We start from the raw sequence: 13435 nt of genomic DNA, 5'->3' as shown, positions 1-13435 counted from the left end.
TTATCTTTCCTATTTCTTGAACTGGTTTGTAATGTTCACTCTGTGATAATTCACTGAGCTGTACACTTGGAATCTGTGAACTTTTCAGTGTATAACATGTCGATTAATTTTTATAATTAACATGTTCATTGTAGAAAATATTGAATTATGTCCATATGCTATTCCTCACACCAATGAAACTAAATTAAGTATTTCCTTAGTCACACAAATGAATTTCATAAATTTACTATTCAGTGAGAAAACACATCTCTGAAGAATATATATAGTATTACTGCATTTGAATAAAAATGTGTAAAACCTAATGATATATTGGGGACACATACAAGAAGTGGCAAAATTACAACAAAAAGCAAAGAAAAATACACAGAAAATTCAGAATAGTGGTTTCTTTTGAGGGAGGGGAGTAGGCATCATGAAGAGACATAACTATTAAAGGTATTATTAATAGTCTATTTCTTAAGCTGGTTGATAGGTACTTGAGTATATATTCTTTTACCCAGCATGCATATTATACATGGTCTCTTGCATGTATAGATATTTCATTACAAAGAAAGATTGGGTAAAAGGAGCCAATGTCCCCAAACTCAATAATGGATAGCATAAAAATATATATTCTCTATCCAGTATGATCAAAGTATACCCATTCAATAGCTACTGAATGCTTATGTAGTTTTGTTAAATTGAATGTTCTAAAAATGTGAATTTGTTCCAATGTGAACGATACAAGGAGAGCAGTTTCAGTGAGGTGGTGGGGACAAATTTTGACTGGAGTGGTTCAAGAGAGAATGGGAAGTGAAAACAGCAGGTATAGACAATTTTCCCAAGGATTTTACTACAAAGAGTAAAAGAAATATGAGGAGGCAGCTATAAAGATGAGCAGAGAAAGACCACAGAGTCCAGGATAGATTAATTTAATCTGGGAGCTTAAACCAGAACATGTTTGCATGCTGACGGCTATGATGCAGTACAGTGGGAGAAGGTGGTAACATGAGAGAATGTCAGGATAACTGCAAGAGCAAACTCTCTATGTAGAGGAGAGGTAATGAAAACTGATGCATAAATGGAAAAGTACCTTAGAAATAACTTGGTAGATTTGGTGATGATGAGAAAGTTCCCTTCGGATTGCTTTTATCTTCTCAATATAGTAAGAGAAAAGCTCATCGGCTCAGAGTTGGAAGGTGAGGGTAAGGGGCTTTGGATGTTTTTATGGAGCAGAAGGTATGAAACAGTACTCCAAAGTGAAAGAGTAAATTAATGAGGGAAAAGTAAAGGGGTGGCTAGGAGCTGAGGTCCCCAAGTGAGACCAGTTAAGATGGGTACATGTTTCTCTGCCACATTCTATTGCTCAGGTACAGCCATGGCTTAAGAGGAGAATCGGATTTAACTAGATGAGTATGATGGAAGGAAAGAAGGGCAAGGGAACCATGGGTGTATTCAAAGTAATGATAACACTGATGTTCCTGAATCTAAGTTCCTGGGTAAAGAGTGAAGGTGAGGACATGCGGTGGTTAGTGAACAATAAGTTTTCCTAACTATTAGAGAGCCAAAAAATTAAAAGTCTTGAAGAGAACAAAGAATGAGTGTAGTTGGGAAGCCTTGGGATGGGTCGGGGGACTCGTGAGAAGATTCCCACACGTCAAAAAAGAATGATTGTAGTGGGTGTACTGAAATAAATAAGCTGGCAAGAAAGGAGGTGGTGAACAGAGAGTGGAATTTCTGAAACTAAAATTTTCAGTGTTGAAGTCACTGGTAATGACAACGTTGAAGGTATGATCATGAGAACAGGTGCCTAAGACAGAAAAGATTGGTAAAAGTGAGATCAAGGAGAGAGGAAAAGGAGTTGGATAATTGTGAATTATACTATGTGGATGTTGAAATCAATAAGAGTAATTATTTATGTAAAACGATGACAAATACAGTAAGCCAGCTATAAAAATCTTTAATGAATGAAGTTACTAAAGGAACAGCAAATGATAGCAACAGAAGGGATATCGAGTGATACAGCCTGATGGCCAATGCTTGAAATGAATTGAGGTTTTTGAGGAAGGGGAGATGAAAATATTTGGAAATGGCTATGAGGAACAAAGAAAACATTTATCCAATCTTTAGGATCTGCGATTAATGAAACATGGGGGGAAAAACAGTTTTGAAAGGGTTTTAACAAAAACAGTATCCTTAAGCATCAGCCTTATTTCATTAGATCATGAAGTTGAGAATAAAAGAGATTTTTCTTATGATAGAATGTGAGTTCTAGAGGACACAGGAAACAGATGTAAGTCAAAAATAAATAAATAAATAAACTGGGCAATTAGGTTAAATTAGGTACTACATAGGGCCACACAATAATACTTTAATAAAAAATATATTTGGTTGTCACTCCAGGTTCCTAGCACAGAGCTCCTAAATTCCTTGCAATTTCCTGAGTAATAGACATGTCATGGTTTTAATTTACCCCTCTAAATTATACTATATGCTAACTTCCAAAATTCCAAGAAACTCAAGGATCTCTTCCTCGAGTTTTGCAATCATATCCAGCTAACTGTAGGACACCTTGGATATTCAATAGACATTTCAAACTCAGTATGTCTCAAACTAAACACATTATTTTCCCCCCTTAAAATGACTCCTCCTATATTCTCCCTCTCCCTACGTATATAACCATTCATCCAATATCTAACCAAAAAAATCTCACTCATCTTTTCATTATCCTTTTCTATCCAAACAAATCCTATCAATATGCTCTCTAAAAAATTTTCTAAATTAATGCCCCAGTCTCTATCTTTACTACTACTGCCCTAATTCAAGACCTCATAATCTTTTGCCTATACTTTTACAATAACCTCTTTTCTAATCACTCTGATGCTAATCGTGGCCTCCTTGATCTTTCTCTATAATATAGTCGAGAATGATCTAATATACAAATTTGATCATTTCACTACCCTCCTTAAAATAGATTTTCAACATGCATAGTGAATGCCCTCTCTTCATCACGGCACACAGTACCTTCTTGTCTTGGCCCTTATTGACCATGGCCTGCCATTTGCTGGTAAAAATTTTATACTTTGGAATACCGAACGGTATAGGGTATGTTTCCTGCAATTAAGATGTACACTGAGGTTTTTTAAAAAGATACGGAATATATCAGCTAACACTGATACAATATCAATAGTTTCCTACCATTGGAAGAGGGAAAGCAATCTGCCAAATTTTTGGAAATGGCCAGGAAGAAATCCATATCCTATGTGTCTCTGTACTTCGGTGACCTTCCTACCGTTTTTTGCTTGGCTCTTGCTTAGCCTTCAACACTCAGCTTGGACATTAACTTTTCCATATCTTCCCTAAATCCCCCAAATGGGATAAATGCCTCTCCTTTAATACTTCCATTGAATTATCTATATCACTGAATTATCTATAACACTATCTATTTAAATGTCTTTTACTAAATTATGAACTTATTAAAGAACAATTATCTAGCATAGTGTGTCTGATGCACAGGTGCTTAATATTTTTTGTAGAATTAAACTAATTATTCAGGTTGATTAAATTTTTCCATAGTTGTAACAAATACTGCAATAAACAACTTTGTGCAAATGACATTTAAAATCTTTTTTCTAAGATGAAAAATTTCTGAGTCTAAAAATATGAAGTTCTTATGACTCTTCGATAATTTATGTTTGTTATTTTTAATATTTGAGAGATCAAGAGGCAACTGCTCAAGAATTTTTACAATGTAAATTCGTATTTGGAATTTGTCATGACATTTTGACTAGTAAGATTTACTTCATGCCAATGCCATTAAAAATAAGAGTAAACAATTCACATACTCACCATAACTAATGTTTTACCAGTAGCACAATTTCAACCATACTAGCTTTAGACTATAATTAAGATGTACACTGAGGTTTTTAAAAAAGATAGGGAATATATCAGCTAACACTGATAAAATATCAATAGTTTCCCACCATTGGAGGAGGGAAAGCAATCTGCCAAATTTGGGGAAATGGCCAGGAAGAAATCCATAGCATCAAAGAAATATATCAAATGCAAAAGTTTTCATGAAGCAATCTCACTCAAGGGAAAAGCAAAGGTAACATCCAGCTATATTTTCAATATATAAAAGTTATTTGTATAATGCTCGAAATCAGAGATTGGCAAAAAATGGTAATAGGCCAAATTCAAACTACCAGTTACTTTTATAAATAAAGTTTTATTGGAACCCAGCCATACTCATTCATTTACGTATTGTCTCTGGCTGCTCTTGCTCTACAATGGCAGAGCTGAGTAGCTATGACAGGGACCATATGGCCACAAAGTCTAAAATATTTATTATATAAAATATTTCTTACTTGGTTCTTTATAGAAAAAGTCTGACAACTCATACTCTAAGTTATTACAAAAAAACCCACTTTTTACAACAAAATGTTTACAATAAAGAAAATAAATTGCACACAAAGTCCGTGACTTGTATCAGTACCTGATTTTTTTCTTATTTGTTTAGTGGTTCTAATTAACTGTTTTCATTCAAATCCACTCTTGTCCCTAGTCTTCCTCATCACAGATTCCTAGCTCTCCTCTTTAGTGTCTCCTGATATTGCTAGCAATAATAAATCCCTTTGACCTGTTCTGACTCAAATAAAGATGTAAATGGTTTCACAAAGGAAAAAAAAAAGACATGAAATGGAAGAAAAGTTAGTGAGTAACAAGGAGAGATAAAGTTTGTGTACTGGGTGGGAGGAGGGTGTTAATAATTGAGAATGGTGTAGAGAATGGATGAAAATGTGATTAAAACAACCAGAAAAGTGTTTAGGAAGAAGAGAGAAAATAAAAAAGAAAATCAAACTATTTAAAAGTATAGAAAGCACATTTATAAAGTATAAATCTATTAACATCAATCCTTCTATTTACCTATCCAAACAGGCAAACAGCCCAGATTTTCCTCCTACTGCACAAAGTACTTTGGGAGCACAACGAGGTCGTGTCACCAAGACTGTCTGATGAGAGAGTCTATGTTCAGGCATAAAGTGGTACTTTAGGGCTTCATTCAAAAGATGTTTACAAGTGCGATCATCGCGAATGAGATGATTTGCTTCATACAGTCTAGTGAGAAACTTAACACTCAGCAATGGTAATCGCACACTGTTAAGTAGCTGTGCTAAGTATTTCTGGCGTTCTTGTACATCATACTTGATCCAAGACTCAAGTGCATAAAAAACGGTCTCTTCAGTAGCTACATTCAAACAGTCATTGGAAACAATTTCATCCAAATCCGCATGTGTAAGCTCAAAAAACTCTTCAGTCTGGCAAACGGCTTCAAAATTCTGGCATATGTATTTAGTGGCTGCCAAATAAAGGTCATGACAACCATATGTCTCTGCAAAACGAGAAATTCCAATACAATTACCAGGATCAAGTTGGTTTTCAAGAAACTCTTTCAAGACAAGTTTTATCTGGAGTAGGTTTGCTGCTGGAAGGAGAGATTCAACTGTATCCTGTGAAATAAAAACAGTCCCTGTATAGGCATACTCCACAATGGCCTGGAGAGCAGTTTCATCAATGCACTGAAACTCAACCTCACCGTTCTCTTTTTCAGATAGGTTTCCAGTGAACATAGCTTTGAAATATGGGCTGATGCTGGCAAGTACCACTTTGTGAGCATGGATTTTAACATCACCTACTCGAAGAATGATGTCACAGAGTTCGTGATGTTGACGAAGAAGATTCAGGCCCTGCAGAAGTTGTTCAGAATGTAAGTGGGTTAAGTTAGCAAGCATGTAGGTCGGGGATGTGTGGTCCATCTACAGAAAAAAAGCACAAACAATTATTTCAAAATAATCTTGCCAAAATGATTCCTTTTTCTAATAGAATAAAATAAATGAGGGTATGTTGTTTGCTGGTTTTTAAATATTTTATCCTAAATACTAAATAGTCTTTTAGAGTCAGAAGGGATGTTACCAATCACATAATTCAAGTCCTTTAGTATAGATATTAAGAAAAAGGTTATGTGTTATGCCCCAAACTACAAGTCTCTTGACAATGAATGGACTTTTGGATCAGAACTCTGCCAACTCTTCTGGTTACCTTCATTAAATTCAAGTTGAGCTATCACTGAAACAATTCAGTGAAACGAATTCACTGAAACAAATGCAAATTTGAAAAAAAATTTCCCTGTCCTTAAAGGAAAATTGGCTTTGAAACAATGCTACCAGCTTTTTGACTATTTTCTCAATAATAATAACAACAACAATGCTTGCCAATCTAATCAACAGATGCTTTCATGGGAAAGAAATGCCATGTTAACTTACCTACTTTACCCAAAGTATTCAAGTATTCAATAATTCAATAATTATCTTGATAAATGGTGTTAAACTTAACAAAGGTACCATTATTGTCAACTAATTCAATGACAATGAAAAATTAATAAGAATACAATCTGATGTTCTTAAATGAGGGCAACAGATTCACTCACAGATATAGACCACTAACTACTCAACTCTTGATCAAAACTTTAAAATACCCACTCAATCAACTTGCCACTATGTGCTTCCGGAAGATGAAAAAGAGTAAAAATAGGAGAAATGAGGAAAAAAAAAAAAGAAGTCAAAGGCAATAAGGACAGTTGTAGGCTGAATAATGGCTTATCCAAAAGACATCACGTCCTAATCTCTAGAACCTTTGAATGTTACTTTAGATGGCAAAAAAAAAAAAAAAAGACTGCTTATATGATGATTAAAGATTCTAATATGGGCAGATTAACCTGGAATATCTGGGTGGGCCCTAAATACAATGAGACGTACCTTATAAGAAGAGGGAAGAAGGAGACATGGCACAGACTGAAGAGAAGATGGTAATGTGGCCACACAGATAAGAGAATAGTGATGCAGCCACAAACCAAGTAATACTGGTAGCCATCTGAAGCTGGAAAATGCAAAGAACAGATTCTCCCCTAGAGCCTCCAGAGTGTGCACAGCCCTTCCAATGCCTCAATTTCAGCCCAATGATAACTAATTTCAGACTTTTGGCCTTCAGAACTGTGAGAGATTTTAAAAACAAATGAGTTTGTGGTAATTTGTTACATCAGCCATAAGAAATGTACACACTGATACCTCAAACTAGATCACAGCAGCTGCTTAGAGTAGATAAAAGGAACATAAGACATCTATGCAATATGAACTGTTTCCTTCCTGTTTCATTCACACCTCAAATACAAGTTATGGGGATAATAAAAAAGTAGATTTGGTTCCTATTTTTAATGTATTATCCTTAAATTAAAACATTCTAAACATTATTAAATAATACAAATATTGGTAGGACAGAGAGTAAAGCACTTCATTCCTGTGCATTTTTAAGTGGAAATATTTGAATACTGAAACTTTTATTTTCATCTAGAACTTCATCATTTCACTTTTCAATTAAATTTTAAGTCTGTTAACAAATTGTGTTAATATGACCACCTTACAGCTGATATCACCAAACTCCATTTCTGATCTTTGCAAATAATCCTACACACATCAGAAAAATTCTCAATCACGGTATGAACAAATCTCAAGAAACTTCCAGAACAGAAAATTGGTAAGACAGAAAGCAGAGGCATAAGTTTAGATCCGGATCTGTTCTTTTACTTATTATAGTCTTGACCTTTTAAATCTATTTAACTTCTTTTAGCCTGAGTTTAATAGAAAGAGTTAATATCTAGACTGAAAAGTGAAAAATGAACAAAGGCAAGTAGATACACGAAATAAGTGATGAGATTAAAAAGCAGTCCTAGTTACTTTACATCTGGTTAACTTTACCTTCTCTCATCTTCATTTTCCTTATCTGTAAAATGAGATCATAATAATACCTAAACTACATAACTCACAAGGTTTTTGAGAATCAAATCAGACAGTGCACATAAAAACACAAACTGTGAGAGTTACTACTGTAGGGTACTATGGTAAAGCAACAGAGGTGTAACAGTTATCAGTGAAGAACAGGAACCTTGGAAATATAGATGAGTTTTAGTCCCGAGTCACATACTGTTATAAGGAATTGGTACATTTCTTTATCTAAGTGTTAATTTTTTTTCATTTGTAAAATAAAAATACCTCCATCTATCTCAAAAGGTTACATGAAAATGGTTTTATAAAGTATAAAGTTCCACACAACCTGAGGGGCTATAAATATAGCACTTAAGTTTCATTTTATTAAATTGCCTCTTCTCATGATCTCCACTTTCACATTCTTTCCACGATGACTTTTCACTCCCATAAAGCTCATGTAATTACTACAGTGTTATACAAATATATTCTGACTATATGCCAGATTTTGTCTATAACCTTTCTCCTTTCTAATCCTTTTTATCATCCAATAAAGTTTTCAAAATCTGGGTCAAAATTAACTTCACCCGGAAGTCTATAAGCATTTAAGTACTCAATTCTTTTACATGCAATTAGTTTAATTAAGTGTGCTGTTTTGTGAAACATACCTCTCTCAACTCTCATTTGTCTGATTTAAAAAGAAGAATGTTATCTAGAATAAACAAGGAGAATGTTATCCAGAAGTGAAGAATAAACAGGAAAAGCAAGTGGATATATAAAGTAAGAAGGCTGACTGAAAAAGGAGACCTAGCTAATGCAACGAGACAATAAAGGGAAATAAAAAGTATACAGATTGGGAAGGAAAAAAATAAAACTGTCTTTGCTGGCAGATGACATGATTGGCTATGTAGAAAATCCAAAACGATAAAAAAAAACTTGTGGAACTAATAAACAATTATGGTAAGGTTGCAAGATATAAGGAAAATATACAAAAAGCAATCACTTTCCTATATACCGACAATGAACAAGTGAAATTTGAAATTAAAAATATATTACCATTTACATTAACACCAAAAAAATGAAATACTCAGGTATAGATCTAACAAAATACATTCAAAATCTATGCAAGAACTATAAAATTCTAATGAAAGAAATCAAAGAACAAAATAAATATGGAGATATTCCACGTTCATGGATACGAAGACTCAATATTATCAAGATGTTAGTTCTTCCCAACTTGAATTCTAGGTTCAATGTAATCACAAGAAAAATCCCAGCAAGTTATTTTGTGGATATCACAAACTGATTCTTAAGTTTATATGGAAAGGTAAAAGATCCAGGACAGCCGATTCAATAATAAAGAACAAAGTCTAAGAATTGACACTATCCATCTTCAAGAATTATTATAAAGCTATGATAATCAAGACAGTGTGGCACAGGTGAAAGAATAAACCAATGGAACAGAATAAAAGCCCAGAAATAGACCGACATAAATACAGTCAACTGATCTTTAACAAAGCAGTAATGGCAATACAACAGAGAAAAGAGTCTTTTTAACAAATGGTGGTAGAACAACTAGATACCTACATGTAAAAAGAATGAATCTAGACACACCTTACATACTTCGCAAAAATTAACTCGTAATGGATTATAAACCTAAATGTAAAATGCAAAACTATATGACACCTAGACGATAATGCAAAAGAAAAATCTAGATGACCTTGGATATAGCAATGGCTTTTTAGATATGATATCAAAGGCATAATCCATGAAAGAAAGAACTGATAACTGGATGTTACTGAAATAAAAATCTTCTGCTCTGGGAAAGGCAATGTCAAGAGAATGAGAAGACCAGCCACACAGTGGAAGAAAATATTTGTAAAAGACACATCTGATAAAGGATTGTTATTAAAAATAAACAAAGAACTCTTAAAATTCAACATTAAGAAAATGAACCACCTGTTTAAAAAAGAAAATGGATGAAAGACCTTAACAGTTACCTTACCAGAGAAGATATACAGATGGTAAGCATATGAAAATATGTTCAAAATCTTATGTCATTAAGGAACTGCATATTAAACTGACATACCACTTATTAGAATGGGCAAATCCCAGAACACTGAGAATACCAAATGCTGGAGAGGAGGTGGGGCAACAGGGACTCTCATTCATGGCTGGTGGGAATGCAAAATAGGACAATCACTTTGGAAGACACTTTGATGGTTTCTTACAAAACTAAAACATGCTCTTGCCATATAATCCACCAATTGCCCTCCTTGGTATTTACCCAAATGAATTGAAAACTTATTTCCACACAAAACCTGCATATGGATGTTTACAACAGCTTTATTCATAAGTGCCAACACATGGAAGCAGCCAAAATATCCCTTTGTAGGTGAATGGATAAATAAATGGTGGTACATAAAGAAAATATTATTCAGTGCTAAAAAGAAATGCGGTATCAAGCCATAAAAAGACATGCAGTAAACTTAAATGCATATTACCAAGTGAAAGAAGCCAATATGAAAAGGCTACATACATACTAAATGACTCCAATTATATGACAGTCTGGAAAAAGTAAAGCAATGGAGACAGTAAAAAGATCAATAGTTTCTAGGAGTGGGGGAAAGGGAGGATTGACTAACCAAAGTACATAGGGTTTCAAGGGCAGTGAAATTGCTCTATGATACTACAATGGTAGATACATGTCATTATACATTTGTCCAAACCCATAGAATGTACAACGCCAAGAGTGAATCCTAAGTTAAATACTGAATTGTGATAATGATGTGTCAACGTAGACTCATCAACTGTAACAAATATACTACTCTGGTAGGGGATGTTGATAAAGGATGAAATTATTGTGTTTGGGCAGGGTATATAATAATTCTCCTTATCTGTGGTTTCACTTTCTGTAGTTCCAGTTACCTGCAGTCAACCGCAATCTGAAAATATTAAATGGAAAATTCCAGAAACAAACAAGTCCTAAGTTTTACTTTGCTTGCTGTTCTGAATAGCATGATGAAATCTTGGGCTGTCCTGCTCCATCACACCTGGGATGTGAATCATCCCTTTGTCCAGAGTATCTATGCTGTATACACTACCTTCCCATTAGTCGCTTAGTAGCTGTCTTGGCTACAAAATCAGCTGTCATGGTATTGCAGTACTTGTGTTCAAGTAACACTTATTTTAATTAATAATGGCTCCAAGGCCCAAGAGTAGTGAGTGATACTGGCAATTCAAATATGCCAAAGAGAAGCCGTAAAGTGCTTCCTTTAAGTGAAAAAGTGAGAGTTCTCAACTTAATAAGGAAAGAAAAAAAGTTGTATGCTCAGGTTGCTAAGCTCTACTGTAAGAACGAATCTGCTATCCATGAAATTGTAAAGAAGGAAAAAGAAATATGTGTTAATTTTGCAGCTGGCATGAAGCTGCAAAGGACAGCAAAAACACTGGATAACAAAACAAGGATCCAAAAGAACTGACATCTAACAAGAAGAAATTTAAGAGAAATAAATGTTAAGATTCCATAGTGGATTCCAAAACAACTATACAATTCCAAAATAATTATACGAGTATAAAATAAGAAAGAAAAAACTCATCTGTAGACTGTGTTTAAAGGGCTTATAGATTTTACTTAATCTTAGTACTACCTTAGTATACTAAGTTTACGTAGGTTTAAGCTGCATTAGTAGAACTATAACATACAGAACTAGAGAGGAGACGTTTTTGCTTTGCTCTGAAATGTCAGACCACATTTAGAGTACAGATTTTGGGCACCATCCCTTAAGAGGGAACTAAGCAAAGTATAACATTTGTCTTATAGGTCATGGAACTGAAGATGCTGACTCTGAGAAAAAAAAGAAATCTAAGAGTTATTATGGGAAAAACCAAGAGGTGAAAGTTACTCAATAATAATATTATAATATATGGTTGTTTTGAGGATTAAATGAGTTTATACAGATAAAGTTCTTAGAATAGTGCCCATCACTTAGTAAGCTTTTGCTAAGTTATTTAATTACTAGTGAATTTTTTAAGTTGTCTGCTTAAAAGGTATTCTTTCTATGTTGCACCATCTCCCACTATTAGGTAAGAAATCCACACTATACCACTGACATCCTAGACTACACAAAGTATTGCAGAACTGTTGATTCTCAAATCAAATTAGTTGTTGGTTAGATTCACTTTTAGCATAAATAGGAAACATACAGTGATAGATCCTTATATTAAACTCATTTTTGTATATTCAGTTCAAAACTGGTAAATTACCATTAACATATGAGAGCATCATATAATACTGATTTGCAAATATACATACACAAATTATGTACACATGCAAAATATAAAACACACACATATGTATGTCTATATATATAAAACACATATTCAGCTATGGAGGACTGGATAATTTTAAGAGACTTGGCTCTACAATCAGGCTCTTAGGGTTACAATATTGTCTGTGCTATTTAACAGCTATGTGACCTTGGGAAAGTGATCTTAAAGTCTGAGTTTTCTCGTCTGTAAAATAAAGACAAAACAGTACACATAAGTATTCAATAACTGTTAGATGCTATTTGTTATTATCATTATCATTATCATCCTTAAAAAGGTTTGATTTTTGCCCATGTGACTCCATTCCACGTTTATCAAAAAAGAAATGAAGCTTACTTACTATCAAGTGAACATATACAACTAGGGCAAGGCAAATTTAACCAATTAAAAATACCATTAAAATACCACTTTTAAATTTAGATAGTTTATTACTTACAGACAGTGAAAAGAAGAGTAAGCAGAAGACTAAGCTCCCTGGATCCTTGTCCCACACTCTAAAAAAGTTAACACCAAACAAAGGAGCCCAGATGACAGCAATACAAAGAATCCAAATTAGACTATGGCTAGGCAGCTTTATACTCTGCAGCTCTATTCTGCTGAATGGAGGAAACAAAAGCTCCATCCCTCATCACAACAAGGAGGTAAAGAGAAACTCTCAAAACAGATTCTCAGGGGTGATTGAGAGGCAAATAGGAGATGGCCTTGTAGCAGCTCCTTAAAGGTCTCCGATCTTCTCACAGTTCAGAATCACAAGGTGTTCCAAGACACAGGTAAGCTGTGGTCCCGCGGTCTAAGCTCTTGCCTATGTGGACACGTGCAAGGTCATGAGGGTGCCACGATGAAGCTGTTCCCCTACATTTATACCCTCTATAATATTTCTCCTTTATCTCACATTCCTCTACGCCCATACAAATAAAAAAAATAAGGATCGAAGTTTTAAAAACCATTCAAAGAAAGGATACCAGTAAAGATGACTTTGTAAAAGAACACCTGTACATAACTTCTATCACTGTACTGGATACAACTGAAATAATCTTCACATCCTTTAAGAACTACTGAGAAGAGATATAGCTCCTTTCTATCTGCTATACTGGATTCTACCTGATTCGAGTAGATTTTTGATCAAATAAATCCTTAAAATTAAAAAAAAAAAAAACCTATTGAGAATAAAGTTTAAGTAAAGAGATTCTATTGTTAGTACTTAAACCAAACAATTCAAACTAAAAACTTTAAAAGGGCAAAGTAAAATCAGGGAACTTAAAATGAATTACACTAGAGGGTTGTTTACCATCGTTCTTAAATTTTAATTT

The 13435-nt window shown here is 34.1% G+C and overlaps 1 protein-coding gene across 3 annotated transcripts in view; it reads right to left on the bottom strand.

Moving 5' to 3' along the window:
• KLHL28 (kelch like family member 28) overlaps window positions 1-13435 on the bottom strand; it is a 30080-nt gene that overhangs the window by 8862 nt on the left and 7783 nt on the right. For all 3 annotated transcript variants that reach the window (XM_025040404.1, XM_006922698.3, XM_025040405.1), the window contains one exon: window positions 4906-5795. In XM_025040404.1, the coding sequence (XP_024896172.1) occupies window positions 4906-5795 (890 nt within the window). The remainder of the gene's footprint in view (window positions 1-4905; window positions 5796-13435) is intronic.

Source organism: Pteropus alecto, unplaced genomic scaffold (assembly GCF_000325575.1).
Source record: "Pteropus alecto unplaced genomic scaffold, ASM32557v1 scaffold38, whole genome shotgun sequence".
NCBI classification, from domain to species: Eukaryota; Metazoa; Chordata; class Mammalia; order Chiroptera; family Pteropodidae; genus Pteropus; species Pteropus alecto.
Note: the sequence above shows the minus strand (reverse complement) of the source record. Positions and strands in the feature narration are given on the sequence as shown.